Source organism: Syngnathus leptorhynchus, chromosome 18 (genome assembly GCF_054491065.1).
Source record: "Syngnathus leptorhynchus isolate UIUO chromosome 18, UIUO_Slep, whole genome shotgun sequence".
Classification (NCBI taxonomy): Eukaryota; Metazoa; Chordata; class Actinopteri; order Syngnathiformes; family Syngnathidae; genus Syngnathus; species Syngnathus leptorhynchus.
The window spans coordinates 472,924-489,243 of NC_141212.1; the positions used below are offsets into that span (position 1 = coordinate 472,924).

Consider the following 16,320-nt stretch of genomic DNA (forward strand, 5'->3'; position numbering starts at 1 on the left):
AGAGTCGCAGGTAGCGAGAGGCGCAAGCGGCTTGTTGGGGTCTGTCTGCGCAATAGCTCATTTGTCTTTTTAATTGGACCCACCGCCGGCTTGAAGTAAACTGAGCAGAGCAGACAACTTTGGATGATCCAAAGGTTTCTCGGTTGTGGTAAATGAAAGCTTTTGTTTTCTTTTTGAGCGTGCCCCCCCCCCTCCCAAATACGACACGAACTCCCTTTATTGGACAGCTCTGCCTGCTTGCGATCTTGAGTCGAGCCAGCCAAACTTTGAAGTTCACTTTTAAGTCCTCGTGGGGAGTTTGCTTTGTTGCGTCGCATCACCGACATCACGTTTGGCTAACTCGGGTGATTCCGATGCATCTGGGCAAAATCTTGCCATCCCAAACAACATTTCCGTCCTCCTCCCACTGCGTGCGTGCCTGCGTGCCTGCGTGCGTGTGTGGCGTCTCGAGCTGGACTGCGAATCCATCAAAGCTTATCATTCTAAGTAAACATGACAGAGTGGACACAATGTCTTGTGTGCCGCCAGACTTGCTATCTGGCGCTTGCGAGGCGTATCTGCGATGATGTACTGATGTGGCGCTGGCTTAGTCGAAAGCAGCGTCTGAGTGCGGCCGTGGGAGCATATATACATCCAGGTGTGTGTGTGTGTGTGTGTGTGTGTGTGTGTGTGTGTGCGTGCGTGCGTGCAGGCGGCAATAGCACGCTCAAGTTCCCTCGAGCGGGAACATTACCTCCACAGCGGTGCATAAAAAGCTGACTAAGTGCGGAGATGACCAGCTCATAAATCATACTGGAATTTATGGCTGTTATTTATCAGCCGCTGTTTGTGGGGCCTCATATTTGCAGCTATAGGCTGTCTTTTTTTTGTTTTTTTGTCAGAAAAGGGTTATTATAGCCTCTTTTTTATGGCGGATGAGATCAGGTGAGAGGAGCCACGCAGCCTGTTTTTGAAGCATTTACGGCATTTAGATGCATCAAAAGTCAAGCCGTCTTCTGTGGCTCTCGTTGCGCATGTTGCGTCCAGTCCACGTGTTACAACATCACTGATAAGCAAGGTAAACAATCGGCCGCTCTTGTTTGCGCCCTTGCCGCGGTCATGTGATCCACAAACACTGAGCAAAGAGTGTTACAGGAGGGGGCCATATTGGTTTTTTTTTTCGGAGGCTCCTTCACAATCCGCACTCACACTTTAAGAGCAGAAAGCTCAGCGCTGGCTGATAGATAACCTCTGGCTGACCGCGTCGATCCAGGGTCAGAGGTCACGCGCCGGTTCGGCACAGTGGCCGTGCCGTGGTGGCAGCGCACCGGACGGAGACAAGCGCGTCTCCGTCACTTTCGGGTTCGGATAAATCGGTGGCTGCATGCGCGTGCGTGTGTGAGCGCATGTGGTCAGGGTCACTTAACCTTACGGTAACCTCTTACTAAGGAATGCGTTGAGTGACGTCACCATTGCGCTATCGAAGTGACCTGACTTGAATAAGAATGAATAGACACAAAGAAACAAACGTGGATCACGGCGCTTTATTCATTCAAACTTCAAGTCGCGGCGTCAAATGGCAGTTAAGTTTTCAAGAGGACAGATGCTCTTTCAGCTCTATAAATAACAGGCGCTTGCCTGCCTCGAATATTTCTCCTCCTAATTGGCGGGCCTGTCAAGTATCCTTCTGTCTTGTAAACAAAACCGACAGAAGAACTAACTGCCTTTTCACACGTTCGAAAGAATTGCGTGTGCATCCATCACGGTTTGTGTGACGTACGAGAGCGTTGTCAAGTGTTTAGGTTCGGCGTCTTCCCGCTGCCGCCGCCGGTGCCGCCGCCGCCGGTGCCGCCTACTTGCGCTTATCACATGGAGCGGCGGGCGCTAGTCTAAGCTGGATCTCCTCAAGGCCCCTCCGAAGTAACATGTAAGTTTTGGCAATTTTGCAAAACATCAGCGAAAAGAAAGAGACAATGATGCAATCTGATTTGGAAACATGGAGAAAAAAAAGTGAGACAAGTGGCAAGCGGCGTCTTCGCTCACGCAAAATGGTGGAAAACATTGCCACTTATAGGCCAAACGCCTGGATTGCATCAAGTCCGGGATATTTCATGGGGCGCCATTCATCAAATGGCTTTGACTTTCATACCTACTATTTCCCTCGCCACCGAAAAAAAAAGTCACGTCGAGGCATTCTACTGCAGAGGTGACACGCATGATATCATGAATCAAAGTCTTTTCCTTTTTCTTTCATGCCTCTCTAAAAGATCGAGTTGGATTTGAGCACGCATGTTTCGCGCTGTTTACACTCGATTTCCCCCGTAGAGGGCGTCAACGTCGCGCGCGCGCGTCCGTCCAGCTCGAAAGGAACTTGCGCAAGGATGCACGCGAGGTATGTGCTCAAAGCGCTCTTTTGACATCAATTGGATGACACGAGACGCCGTCATAAAGTCGCAGGGAGCGAACGAGGAGCGGCGTGGAACGTGCAAGTAACGAGTTGCGTTGCGTCGCGTCGCGTCGCGCCGCGCTGAGTCTCCGCCAGCCAGCCAGCCAGCGAGCCCGCCCATTGTCTTCCCAGCAGAGCCGCCGCTACCAGTTAGCAAGCGCGTTAGCATCATCAGAGGGGGAAACTGGACCTCGCTCCTTCGGCGTTGCATTCGGGACGCGAGCACAGATTGTTTGCTTGCGGGCTGGCAGGCGGGCAGATGTCGGCGTCGCTCGTTCGGTGTGGCCGTCCGTCGATGGCGTTGTGGAATCATGTGTGAGCAAAGGGCGATGCGAAGGCAGCAATGCAGCTAGATGCCAAGAGGGTAAAACGAAACGTCGCTGCTTTCCCCACTAATTCGCCTGCTTATGTAACGTCGGGTTGTCTTCGTGCACGGTTCATAATAGTGGCCAAGTTCAACGCTTTGGGCCAGCCAGGCAGGGATGCTTGCTCGCTCGCTTGCAAAATAAGACGGGAAGCAGCGTGAAGCCTAAGCAGATGCGTGTTTCAGTTCACGCACAGTTTGAAGGATGCCCCCGCCCCTGACCAAAGGCTCTTAACCGACCGGGGTGTGTGCATCTTCCCTTTGCAGGAGGAGAAGGACGGGCAACAACAACAGCGGCGGCGGCGGCAACGTGTAGGGTGGCTGGACGGATGCAGTTCCATGTGCCCCAGCAGGCACCTTTAGCACCAATGGAGAAGAGGGACAGAAAGCCGGGATATTTTGCCAGGTAAGGAAAGGAACGCAAGTCTGTCTTGCCTTCTACGACTTGCGAGGGAAATAGCCTGCAGTGAAACAGATGGCGCGGGAGGGGGGGGGGGGGGGATTCCAGAGCTGCCTGCCCAAGAAGGGAGAGGCCTCATCGACCCTGGCTCGCCATCCCCGTTAACAACGATCGGGATGCTTTTCTTTGCCTTTTAAATTTCCCGTCGGCAGCTCCCGAAATGATGGGCGTGAGATTCTTCGCTTGCTAGTTTTTGTGTCGCTCCGCCAGGCTGAAGAGGCGGCGACAGCTCAAGCAGAGCCAATCGGAGAAAAGCGTCAGCGAGCACATCGGCTGTCCGGACACCCCAAACGACAGCCAAGTCCCCAAGAAGGCCACTTTGCCCAAAACTCCCGGCAGCCCAGGTAAAGATTTCTGTGCACATTGGATTGCATTTCTCCTCCTGATTAGCTAGCGACCCAGGTGGTCATTTGCTGCCATGACCCGACTCATCAGGAAGTTGCGTAAGCCGTTTCCTGCTACGGCCAGCCACAATCAGACACGCCAGACAATTCCAGTTTGTTGCTCTAATTTCATTTCCGTTTACATGTATTTGTCAAGTTCGAGGACGCATTGGATTAGGGTTAGGAAGTTCACTTCATTGGGATGATGCAAACGTTGACGCTCGATCGATTTTCGCCTGGCTGCAGCCAGCTCGAGTGAAGTGAAATGGCTCAGACGGCGATTGTCTTAGTCATGCTGCTCTTGCCTCGCCCCCGGGTGGGGGGGGGCAGCGCTCCACTAAAAGCTTCTGTGTCTCTAACGGCGACTGGGCTGGCTAAGCTTTCCAGTTCTACAAAATGGGAGACAAGCAACTCCTGGCACTGAATTGGACCATCCAGAGCATTGCGTCAGTAGCGGCACGACGAATGCGCCCGCCACGCCACGCGACTCACACTTTGGAGCTTCGGCGTTTGACGCTTAGCACGTGACAGCTAACTTGCGCATTCGCTCGGTCCATACGACGCTCACTCGTCTGTCGTCTCGTTCGCAGCCGACGGCTTGAAAAGTAATAAACCGGCAAAGAAGGAGAAGAGGAAGCCACCGGGGACGGTGGACTTTATTGTGAGTAGAGCCGAGTCGCGCGGCGTTGTCCCGCCCATCGTCCGCCGCCGTTGACCCCATTTGTCGTAGGTGGGACCGAAGGATTCCCTCAACAGCATCGCCCTCAACTTCAACATCACCCCAAACAAGCTAGTCCAGCTCAACAAGCTCTTCTGCCACAGCGTCTACCCTGGTCAGGTGAGAAACGGATCCAATTGGACGTGTTCCCACTTTTAATCGACGAGGTCGTTTGTCCGTGGCTCTGGCAGAAGCTGTTTGTCCCCGACGTGAGCCGGACGGAAGTAAAGGCTCAGGATGACTCTGACCCCTTACTTACCAACGGGTCCTCGGCGGCGACGAGTCACGTACGTAACTGTTGCCGTGGCAACGTAGGCTCTGAAGTCAACGGTGATCCAAGTGTGACGGACGGACGGACGGACTTTGGTCTTCAGGAAGACGGTCCAAACTGCAGGCCAGCGCGGTCCCTCCGACGCCAGCTCTCCCCAAATTCCGAGGACGAGAGCCCGGCCACGGTTAAATTCATCAAGATGAGCTGCAAGTACTTCACTGATGGGATGGTGAGTCGTGAAGTTCTTTCAACTTTGATTGGACTGGCTTGGATGGATGGATGTGGCGCTCTGTCGCTCTCCGCAGGGCGTGGTGGGCGGCGTCCTGATCGTGACGCCCAACAACATCATGTTTGACCCCCACAAGTCGGACCCGCTGGTCATCGAGCACGGCTGCGAGGAGTACGGCCTCATCTGCCCGATGGAGGAGATGGTCTCCGTGGCGCTCTACGACGACGTGTCGCGCATGAAGCTGAAAGACGCGCTGCCGTCGTAAGGCCAAAAGATTGATGCCTGTTTGCCATCCCATTGTATGGAGAACGTCATACAAGTTTTGTATCCGTCCTAGTTTTGTCTTCCCGGCTTTCATGTTTTCATTTCAGTCATGCGTCATTTCTTTTGGACCTTATTTTTTTTGTCTTCTTTTTTTTTTCCCCCCTTTCCATTTTCATCCTCACTTGACCCAACAGCGACCTAGCCCAGGATCTGTGTCCTGTCTACAGGCCCGGCGAGTGGGAGCGCTTGCCCTCCGAGCAGGACCTGAACCCCTTCAGCCGCTACAAAGCGCTGGACGCCAAGGAGCCCATCATCCTGGACGACCTGGAGTCGGCCCTCTTGGACGCAGGTGAGGACTCGCTGGGCGGAAAGGCTACCTTCCGACACGTCGGCCCACGCCGCTCCGTCTTGTCCCGCGACAGTCGGCTCGGAGCAAGGAGAGCAAACGGACAAGTCTCCCTCCGATGAAGGCTTCACCGAGCTGGAGCCCGTGGAAGAAGCGTCCGGCGCCGTCCAAAGACGGAAAGGGGACGACGAGGAGGACGAAGGCTTAGCCCGGAACAGCTCCGTCGAAGACGCCGAGTCCGTCCGGTCGGAGGCGGGGCGGATGCGCGGGAACTCGACCGCCCGAGAGGCCGCGTCAAACGTTCCGGAGGAGTCGAGCGAGAAGGCGACGGCCGACGTCGCCGACAATCCCCAGAAAGCCCAGCGGCTCGGCTACGACGCCGACGTCAAGACCTGGCTGATGGAGCGGATTCAGGCGCCCATTGAAGGTAAGGGTGGACAAAAGTATGGGGACAGCCGGCCCACTAACTGCGTGCAGACATGCTTTTGTCCTCCGAGGAGAAGAGCAAGAGCCCGCCCATGTTCCTGTGCTTCAAAGTGGGAAAGCCAATGCGCAAGTCCTTCGCCACCGGGATGACGTCCAGCCCGGCGCACTCCTTCGGGACCTCGGCAAAGAAACCCGAGTACTGGTTTGCTGTGCCGCAGGAGAGGTCCGATGAAACTTTGGCACCTTTGACGCATGAGAGAGAGAGAGAGAGACATCCGGCGTCTTCAAAGGGACATGTGCGTGCGTCTTTCAGGGTGGACCACCTGTACGCCTTTTTCGTCCAGTGGTCTCCAGACGTGTACGGCAAGGAGGCCAGGGAGCAAGGCTTTGTGGTGGTGGAGAAGGACGAGCTGGACATGATCGACAACTTCTTCGGCGACCCCGCCTCCTGCAGCTGGGAGGTCAGAGCACGCGCCGGCGGCGTCGCGGTTTGATCGGCGTCCGCTCAGCTGTCCCGATACTTTTGTTTCCAGATCATCACCATCGACGAGGCCAAGCGGAGGCAGAGTCTGGGCAGCTGCGACGGCGAGCTGCCGGTGGACGGGCTGCCGTTACTGAGCGACGCCAGCCATTTGCTGCAGGACACTCACGTGGAGAAGGTACGGCGCCCTCTGCTGACGCGACTGCAATAATGCACGGCCCAGCTAACGTGAGCCGCCACGGTCTAGCTGGCCTGCCGCTTGCCGGCCCGGGTGCAGGGTTACGTGTGGCGGCTGGCCTACAGCACGGTCAAACACGGCACCAGCCTCAAGACGCTCTACCGGAACCTGCTCAACGTGGACAGTCCGGTTCTGCTGGTCATCAAAGATGCGGATAACCGGGTAGGCGAGTTTGCCCTTTGGTTTGCTTCGAGTGAGAACTTGACGTGTATTTGCCGTGCTGTGCAGATCTTCGGAGCGTTCTCCACTCATCCCTTCCGAATGAGCGAGCACTGTTACGGCACCGGCGAGACCTTCCTCTACAGCTTCTGCCCCGAGATCAATGTTTGTGCTTTTCAAAATGTCTCGCGTATATTCTCGGCATTAGCAAAGCACGTTAGACTGCGTCGCTCGCCACCTGTTTGCAGGCGTACCGCTGGACGGGCGACAACTCCTACTTTGTCAAAGGCAATATTGACTCGCTGCAGATGGGAGGAGGCGGGTAGGTCCCTTTGCGTGGTCATTTGGGCTACTTGTCGACCCTGATGTTGTTTCTTGGTTCTAGCGGTCAACTGGGTCTGTGGCTGGACGCCAGCTTGTACCGCGGCACCACCACAAAGTGCGCCACCTTCAACAACCAGCCGCTCTCCGGCCGGCAGGACTTCAACATTCACAGCCTGGAGGTGTGGAGCTTCGAGTAGCTCCCCGCCGTCACGCGTCAACACGTCGAGCTCGGAAGAACAAGGGGGCCGCCTCCGGGGCTTTAGGTTAAACCGGCGTTTCCCAACCTCCATTGCCGTCTGTCTGGGTCGGTGTAGCATAGTTCAAATGAGAATTGTGCCGAGCGTGGTCGTGAATCGCCGGGTTAAACCACCGCCGTCGTCGTATGAATGTACGAAGCGAAAATGAATTCCGGGATATTTGTTTTTTTTTTACAAATAATGCATTTCCTCTCGATGGAATCTGACCGAGCGAGCCTGTTAAGTTCCATTTCCTCGTCAACGTGAGCGCAAAGTGTTCCACCATTTCATTTGCCGTCTTTTACGTTGTGTTAGTTCTATTTCTACGAGCAAGGCTATTTTTTTTACGCTTGTACTTTTATAGAGATCATGTGCTTGACAGTACTGTAAATATTGTGACGCAAGCCGACAAGCGCTATGGCCCCACACTTCACGGCGTTTGAAAGCCCCAAGACGACAATGCTTTGCACTAGAGGATTAAAAGGCATGTGAAGTGCGTCCTTAAATGATGACTTGAGTGTTGTCCCCACACCTCTAGAAAAAGGGATCCCCCTGCCCCCCCCTCATCCTGCACTCTTTCTACATACCACTAACTGCATCAAGACATAATTGCGTCACTGTGCGATGGATGATCAGTACTGTGCCATAGCCATGGCGGTTGTGTTGTCGTTGTTACTGTCAATGCTCTTGGAGTATTCTCCCCAAACTGCTGTCTTGTGAGTGACTGAGTCTCTATTTATTGTGCTGGTGGTGTGGCAACTCCATTTAAAAGGAATAAATGTTGCAATGTTCAAACTTTGTGTGGTGTCGTAAATTGTTATTGCTAATATTATCAAATTATTACAGGCCGATGCGGAATATTTCGTGAGGGTTTGAGAAAAAAAAACAAGCCGAGTAGACTGTTATTGCTCTCACGCGATCTTTGACGGTTACGTCATCGTATCCCGTCAAACCAGAAGGCTGGTTTCAAACGGGAAACAAAACGACTTTTTTTTTTCCATGTACTTTGGGGAAGGTTGTCATTGCGGCTGCGTACGAGCAGGAATGAAAGTTTTTGTTGACATTTTGAAATTGCCTTTCTAGTGCAAATTGATGAAGTCGTGCCCTCAGAGAGCATTTTCAAGAATTGACGTGTGGTGCGTTCATGAAGTGTGGTTATTTTGACGCCGGCAACTTTGGACTCAGACGCGCTTTCAGGGACCATTGAGTCGTTCAGAAGAACGAATCGTTCACTCACGAGCCAATACTAGTTTCCGCCACCGCCCGCTCACCCGCTCGCTCGCTCGCTCTTCCAAATGGTCTCATGGCGACTCAAATGTCCAGTGACGATGACGAATGTCCTTTTTGCCTGATAGCCAAGAGCCAAAGTGACACAGAAATCATCCTGGGCGTAAGTGACTCACTTCTTCATGGAAAACTTGGGTGGGTGTTCTTTTTCTAAGTCGTGTGGATGTGTAGGACGAGGAGCTGCTGTGCTTCCGGGACATTAAGCCGGGCGCTGGTCATCATTATCTCGTCATAACCAGAAGGCACATCTGCAACTGTAAAGCTCTGCGTGCGCAACACATCACCACAGGTGAGCGGGCGGGCGAGAAAAGCTCAACATTTGCTGCGCTTTGTGACTGACTGACAGACAGACTGACAGACTGTCATCCGCTCTTGCTAGTGGAGCGAATGGCCGAGATGGGAAAGTGCGCCCTGGAGAAAAACAAAGTGCGCGACCTCAAAGACATCAGGTAAAGGGCAATTGCAAGTGTCTTGTGACGGAGTTGAAGTGTTGCCTTTCCGCAATGCAGGCTGGGCTTCCACATCCCTCCCTTCTCATCCGTGCCCCACCTCCATCTGCACGTCTTGGCCCCGGCCAGCAAGATGAACGAAAGCTCGCAGCGGAGATACGGGCCGCAGTCGAACTGGTTCATCTCGGTGAGCGAGCGCAACGGGCACAAGGTTTGGCCTTACTGCAGCGTCTCACTCTCACGTCACGCAGGTCGAGGACGCGCTGTTGCAGCTCAGGACACGAGGCAGAATCAAAAGAAATTAGCCGTGGAATGATCATAGTCAGGTTCATTTATTGGAGAGAGACACTTGTGGGAAAGTGACACTTTGCCTGGCAATGACAGCTGTCGACCACTAGGGGTCAGTAAAGCAACTTGTCTTCCTGCAGCATTTGATTGGATATTTTTTCTGATTTGATTAGATTGGGCGTGATGTCAGCATCGCGCCAAAGAGTAAGATGCTTTGATTCTCTGATGACAAACGCACGGTAGGGCTTTGCAAACAATGACTGCACGTCGGTTGGTCATTTGGGCCGCATTTAGAGGCGGATGTGTGCATCTTCTCACTCCCATCTGCGGCAGCCGGCCCACTCCCAAAATGCCGAGTAAACAAAAGCTGCGCAAACGCCGGCATAATCAGAAACACCGAACACCCTACCAGAGATCCCAGCGAGCGCCGCCCAATCACGATGAGAAGGAGGAGCGGCACGTGGAAGCCGTCGGCGGGCAGGTGGCCACGGTTCAGAAGCTGGGCTGTCTAACGGCCTCGCTTCAGCAGGTCAGACCAGACGCCGAGCGTCGGAAGGATGCCGACCGGCCTGAAGCTTCCACGCTCCACAAGGACGTGGACTGCGCACCCCACACGAGGCAAGCTCTTGACGCAGCTGCGGATTTCATCCTGCACGAGACAGTTGGAGCAAATGAAGAGAAGCCTGCGCTTTTCCTCAACCATTGTACAAGTGGACAGGAACAGGATAGAGCTTCACCTGCAGCACCAAAGGAGCCTGAGGAACATCTCGCATCTCCTACAGACCACACCGGCGCTGCACTACAGGAAAGCCTTCCTTTAGCTCAGGAGCTTGAAGCAAATGTTGGATTACACGAGAGCTTGGATGCAACTCGGGAGCAGGAAAGAGCTCCATCGCCTCAGCAACTAGAAACTCGTGTTGAATGGCTTGTAGATGACACACAGGAGCAGGAAAGAGCTCCACCAATCAACCAACTGGAGTCGAATCCAGATGAGAGCATTTTTGCACCTCGGGAAAACGAGATGCTTTCGTCCCGTGGAGACGAGGAGACTCTCTTTGATGGTCTGGACGCATCCGAAACATCTGCACCTGACGCCGGCACAGCCGGTGAAGCGAAGGGTTGGACAATTCCCGAGGCTGCGCTCGAAGATGACACGCGCACGACCTCGCACGAGGATACCAGGCCGCCGGTGGGATCTCAGGAGGTTCTGAGCGGCGTGGGACTGACTGCGCTCAACATGAAACATCTCATGTTGAGAGCTTGGCTTCATCTGGGCAAGATGAAGCTGCTCCAACAGGGCGGAAGACTTTCACCTCTGGAGCAGCAAACGCCCCAAGACTGCACCGGCGCAGAGCTGCAGGAGAAGTGCACAAAAGCTTCAGCAACTTCAGACAATTGTTGGAATGTGAGGAATGTCTCACCTCGGGGGGACACCATTCAGACAGTTCCTGCGCCTCGGGAGGAAGACACCGCTTCAGCGTTGCCTAATTTTGACGCAACGGAGCAAGTAGACGACGATAACGTCGACTCGGCGGAGGCACCGACCTCGGCACCTCAGGAGCTCGAAGGAACGGCGTGGGAGGAGCAGGTGACTGCTGCAAATCCAGGAAATGAGATGGCCCAAGGTGATGACGTCATCGCCTTTACTTTGTCACCCGTGGAGAACGACACGTATGCGGAGGAGAATATAGCGGCGCTTCAAGCGCACTGGATAGCTGAAGCTCTTCTGGAAGATGACACCAGCGCTAGACTGGAGATTGAGATGGATGTAGCACCTCTTGGGGGAAAGACAACAGCTGAGAGAGAGACCACGTCACAATCTCAGACGGTCCACTCAAATGTGATGCTGAAGGCTGATGACATTCCTTCAGAGCCCAAATTAGAAGACACGAGCCCAACCGCCCTTTTGGAGAGCGCCGCAGCGTGCGGAGGAGAAGAGACCCGCTTTGAATCTCAAACGAGTGAGACAAAGCCTGTCGAAGAGGAGATGCCCTCAGAAGCGCACAAAGATGACACAGGAGCTCAAAAGGTCGAGACAGTCGAAAGCCACCCTGACCCGGCCTGGACTGCACTTTCGGCGGACAAGAGCGCTGAGGAGTGGACAGAATGTGATAGCACCAGTCCGGAGTTTCACACAAATCTTTCCCACCAGGTGCAGGAGATTGGTTCGGAGCACGCCACCACTGCCGCCGCTTCTCACGAGGGGGACCCGAGTGGCGGAACTCCGGGAGAACAAACGCTTGAGTTACAAATGACGCACGGAGGCGACGGATCAGCTCCGGGTCGTACCGAGGGCACCGGTCGAGCCAGTCCAAACGAGTTATCGGTGCTGGAGGAAGAGAAGAACACTGCGAGACCCCAAGAGAATGCGGCAGCGACTTCGGAATCTCAGCGACGTGAGACGAGCGCGGAACCCGAGGAAAGCACGGCTGCGCTCCGGCCAGACGAGCCCGCGGCTCAGGCGCTCGTGACTGACAAAGCGACACCGCCGCCGCCACCCAACGAGTGCGGAAGAACCGCGGCGCCTGGGGTGGTGAAGAAAGTCAAGTTCTATCTGGACTCGGACGCCAGAGCGCCGTCTGACCACACCGCTTGCTGGGAAGATGGCGGTCCCAGTGCAACTGCGGCAGCTCAAAAGGATGAAATGGGCCGAGTTGGACCTCGGCACGAGATGACTTTTGTTCTCCGGGAAAAAGAGAGACCTTCACCCGTTTTGCAGGACGAGGAAAACGTCAGAGCGCAGCAGCGTGACCTCGCAGAAGATGACGCCACCATCAAGACCAATGACGGACCTCAGCAGGATGTGACGGCAAATGTTGAACCTGTACTTGATACCACCCCAACTTTACCTCTGGAAATAGAGCGTGAGAGCACACCTGCAGAAGATGACACTCCTACCTCGGGGTCGCAGGACGAGTCGATTGTTGAACCTCGGGAGGAAGTGGACAACCCGGCTTTGCGGAATGAACCTCGGGAGGATGGACACCAAGATGAGGAGGAGGTCACCATTACCCCCGACGAGTACCGTTACTTGCTGAATTAACTTTGCAGAGTTGAAACAACTTGAGCGAGAGAATGGGAAGCTCCTCCTGATGCCTGGCTCTCCTCAGCACGCTCCATTGACTCAAATGTAAATAAAAAAAAAACAAGATTTGAATTGATTACAAGCAAAGTGTTGTGAAGAGACGGCTCACTTTATGAATGCTGTTCCACGGAGTGTCTTTCTGCAGATAGAATTTGGTGCGTGTGTTGCTAATTAGCTGACGACGGTGCATTGTTCTCTGACCCAAATTTCGTGACCTGGAACAAAAAAACAACAAAAAAAAAGGTCAGCTCCATGCACCAGCAGCAACATGTCTTCACTCGACTCTGGTGAGATCATTCAAGTGTAGCAACCCAAGATTTTGAAGGAACGGGCTGCCACCAATACCCTTGCAAAGCTAGTTGCTAGCATGAACTTTGCTAGCTACACAAAGAAACCAGTCTTCTTTTGAACAAAAAATGCCGATCATTCTATCGCTAAACGGCACCCAATAACACTGTTAAGCAACACAGAGTGGAATGAATGAAAAATAAAGCGTCATTAAGAGCGGAGAAAAGACGTCGCTAAAAAGACGTCTCGCTAAAACTCCGCTTGGTGTGAGTTTGACCGTTGGCGCGCAGGCGCACACGCCCGTTCCAAGGCACGACTTTTAAAGTGACAGTACTTAATTGACACCATTCACGGCCGGCCGCTTCCAATTAGCTCATCTGAGGAGCAAAAGCACAAGATGCTGAGCGGATTCAATCTTTTACTCAAGTTTTGCTGATTGCTAATTGCTGACCATTTGTAGCTTTCTAATCTGGCCCAGTTAAACGCTAATCATTTGTTGACGCATTAGTTGCAATGTGCTTAAATGACTGTTGTGACCCCCCCCCCCCCCCCCCACACACACACACACACATATCGGGCAGTCAAGCCTCTTTTTTTTAATCCTCATTAACACATGAGCAAAAAATGATAGGACAGCCTGCACCATCTAACCCAGTCCAATTCAAGAGCTGGATTAAAAATGGTGCCTGCTGGCGCGTGAGAATGGCTTGTCATGTGGCACAAGAAGGCAAAGGTTGTTGAAAAACTCATGGATAGTAATCAATGGCCTCATCAACTTTTATGGAACCAACTCCGGTTCTGTTTCTCATCACACTGAGCAGCTTTCTTTTGAATGAGACGGGGAAGCAAACGTCGTCCCCCCCCCCCCCCCCAATTTTGAGGCCATCATTAAAACAAAGAGGCGCTGCTAATGAACAATCGTGCTAGCCTCCCCATCCATCCATCCATCCATCCATCCATCCATCCATCCGGTGTCATCCTTGACTCTCTGTCACATCAAAGTCATCTCAGCATCACGAGCCACACAAAAGCCTCGCCCAGCTGTTGCTCGTGCAGCAGGTTGTCATCATCACGCTGCTAGCGTGGCCACGGGGAGGGGCGGCATCATTAGCGCCCACGGACAACCAGCCAAGTGCTCTTCTGGGCCTCGAGGGACTTTGAGACGCGTGGCTAATCCGCAGGGAGCTAGCTACCTGTTGTATGGACTCAAGTCTACGTGACACATTTGAGGGCGTGCAGTCATTACGGAAGTCCAATGTCTGATTTTGGCCTTTTTTTTCCTTCCGTTGACTAATGCAACTCTATCTAGTTGATTTTCTTGTGTCATTGTGTATTGTGGGTGTACAGGTGCATGGCGGGCCGCCACGGCTTATGGCTCCGTTCCTCGTTTGCCACTGATGAGTGGAGCCATGAAATAGATCCAAGCGGAGATGCGCGGCCGGCCGGCCCTCGGCTAAAGCCTCCTGGGAAATCAGCCGCACCGTGTCCACCTCTTTTAGCACCCGGGAGAACTATCAATAAGTGGGTAATTGAATTTTAAGCACAAACATTGCTGTGTGTGTGTGTGTGTGCGCACATTGTCAGGCCCTCTGGGGACAAGAGCAGCAGGGATGAATGTGTAATCCATTAAATAACAATTACGGCCTCTGATGGTGCATAGTGGCGCTCCTTCCTTCCTTCCTTCCTTCCTTCCAATGTTTTTTCTGTATGGCAACAAATGGACACTCTCATCCCGGTTTGAGCCCGTGACTCGATTTGGGCCACGATGGGAAAAACAAATGTTTTACATTTTATGAATGTTTTGCATTTCATATGAATTAGAAGGGAAAATGGACAAATCAAGTGGAATATTTCTAGCTATTCAATCATTCGGTCATTGAATTTGTTGTTGAGACTTTTTCCTCTTAAGTGAAGCCATGTCAACACGTAAACTTGAAGCATACTTGGCCCTCCCTCCATCCATCCCTCCCTCCCCACCCCGTCTCGCAGTCGTTAAGTTGCACTCGTGATCCAAAACAAGTTTGCTAGCTGTGCTTTTCTCATGGCGCTCACACAATGGGCCGTGTATGGGAGCTGCCTGGTGGCATTGCTTAATTAGGCGAAGACTTGATTCATTTGCGCCAACTGACAGCTAATTAAAGAAGTGAGGGGCGCCGACGACCCCGAAACGGCTCCCCCCCCCCCGAGGGATGGCGGGCGATAGGTAGTGAACCGCGCTTACGCCTCGGTGACCCCCGCCGGCCTTTTTCCGTATGTGCCACGTCGTGTTGAAATGCCGCCCCTTGCCAGAGAAACTGAAAGTGAACAAGAAATTCAAAAAAATTGGAAGGTGACGCAAATGGCGGACTTCTGCTCCTTATGATAACGGAAAATGAAAACTCTTTGCCAATATTTTTGCCTCTATTTTGTATTTTTCCTAGCGATGCGCTGGTGGTTAGCGCCGCAGCTTTCCCGCAATCCATTTTACACAAAGCGCTTTTGACTGGATGGAGTTGAAGTCCGGATGTGGTGTCGTGTCTTCTCCTGCTTTCAACGGCATGTCGCAGGACGTTAAAACGAGTTGTCTGGACATCAAACATGAAAGATCCCGGGCGAGTCAACTCCCATTTCTCCCCACCAGCGGGACAAGGACAAGGCTCACGGCAGGAGGTCGGGCCCGGCAGGCCCGAGTGAGGACAATTAGGGCCTCATCGGGGTGGACCTCGCGGGGCGTCCACTCTTGGCCCCGGCCCTGAGCCGCCGCCGCCATGGCCCAAAACAGTCAGGGGCATTGTCTCAACTAATTAGGCAGGGGCCCCATTTTGTGTGTGTGTCGCCGCCGCCGCCGCCATGCCTGTCCGATTCCCTTCTCCCGGCGAGCTGCTTGTCCCCGTCCGCTGCGGGAGTGTGCTAATTACGCTCGAAATGGGCCCGAGTAATTATGTCACTTGTGATTACGGCCGTAGCCGTCGAAAAAGTTTTGCTTTTCGGGGGGCCTCTCTCCCACGAAAGTATCCGCCTCATTACGCCAGTAACACATCTGCACATGCAACAGGGGGCAAAGGGGAACCCCGGCCGACGGAGGAAGGCAATAGCATGAAGTTATTGCCCTAATTAATGCCCAATCAGCATTGCGGAAGAAAAGCTTTTGTGTTCTCACCTTAATGGGATGTTTTGCTCAACGGCTGTTTGCGACCTGCCGCCGAGCCCAGCCCAGCCCAGCCAAGCCCTGCCCGGCCCGGGCCAGGCCGGGCTGGGAAACGGCAATTAGCTAGATTAGGGGAGCCATTTCTGGGCCCCGCAGACAAAGGCCATCATCCATCACAAGGAGCAGTGCTTCACAAACGCGACCTGCGTGCCATTTGAGTTTTCTCAGGAAGCTCATCCGTGTGATTCCTTTTGCCAACGTCCAATGCAAAAATGTTCTCACATCTTTCTTGAGCCTGACAATACAATTAAAACAAGCACTTTTCTCAACGAGTCGAGTGTGCTTGGTGTGACGTCACGTCACATCATGGATGGCGCTTTCAGTTTTTCCACTTCACTGGTGCGGCCTCTTGTTCGTTTTGGATGGTTCGTGCAGGCCTCCAGATGGCCCACGCGGCGTCCTCTCTTATCTG

The 16,320-nt window shown here is 53.5% G+C and overlaps 3 protein-coding genes across 11 annotated transcripts; all 3 read left to right on the forward strand.

The window, feature by feature from the left end:
- The first annotated feature begins 1,576 nt into the window (after positions 1 to 1,576).
- ncoa7b (nuclear receptor coactivator 7b) lies at positions 1,577 to 8,119 on the forward strand. 6 transcript variants are annotated; one of them, XM_085938013.1, is made up of 17 exons: positions 1,577 to 1,906; positions 3,057 to 3,195; positions 3,460 to 3,593; positions 4,223 to 4,293; positions 4,363 to 4,470; positions 4,542 to 4,637; positions 4,725 to 4,850; positions 4,927 to 5,111; positions 5,309 to 5,463; positions 5,537 to 5,887; positions 5,938 to 6,109; positions 6,200 to 6,347; positions 6,420 to 6,545; positions 6,615 to 6,767; positions 6,834 to 6,929; positions 7,013 to 7,086; positions 7,150 to 8,119. In XM_085938013.1, the coding sequence occupies exons 2-17, from the start codon at positions 3,119 to 3,121 to the stop codon at positions 7,283 to 7,285; spliced, it is 2,208 nt and encodes a 735-aa protein (XP_085794139.1). In that variant the 5' UTR covers positions 1,577 to 1,906; positions 3,057 to 3,118; the 3' UTR covers positions 7,286 to 8,119. The 6 variants fall into 6 exon arrangements, with proteins under 6 accessions (XP_085794139.1, XP_085794140.1, XP_085794142.1 ...); XM_085938014.1 differs by lacking the exon at positions 1,577 to 1,906 and adding an exon at positions 2,271 to 2,371; XM_085938016.1 differs by lacking the exon at positions 1,577 to 1,906 and adding an exon at positions 2,407 to 2,475.
- Positions 8,120 to 8,334: 215 nt separating this feature from the next.
- Positions 8,335 to 15,625, forward strand: LOC147042038 (adenosine 5'-monophosphoramidase HINT3-like). 4 transcript variants are annotated; one of them, XM_085937940.1, is made up of 5 exons: positions 8,335 to 8,714; positions 8,783 to 8,900; positions 8,991 to 9,060; positions 9,121 to 9,460; positions 14,069 to 15,625. In XM_085937940.1, exons 1-4 carry the CDS (start codon positions 8,628 to 8,630, stop codon positions 9,374 to 9,376), a joined length of 531 nt encoding a protein of 176 aa, XP_085794066.1. In that variant the 5' UTR covers positions 8,335 to 8,627; the 3' UTR covers positions 9,377 to 9,460; positions 14,069 to 15,625. The 4 variants fall into 4 exon arrangements, with proteins under 4 accessions (XP_085794066.1, XP_085794067.1, XP_085794069.1 ...); XM_085937941.1 differs by having other exon boundaries at positions 9,121 to 9,271; XM_085937943.1 differs by having other exon boundaries at positions 9,121 to 9,247.
- Positions 9,605 to 14,030, forward strand: LOC147042039 (uncharacterized). Its single transcript, XM_085937939.1, has one exon. The coding sequence runs from the start codon at positions 9,605 to 9,607 to the stop codon at positions 12,389 to 12,391; it is 2,787 nt and encodes a 928-aa protein (XP_085794065.1). The 3' UTR covers positions 12,392 to 14,030.
- Positions 15,626 to 16,320: the final 695 nt, after the last annotated feature.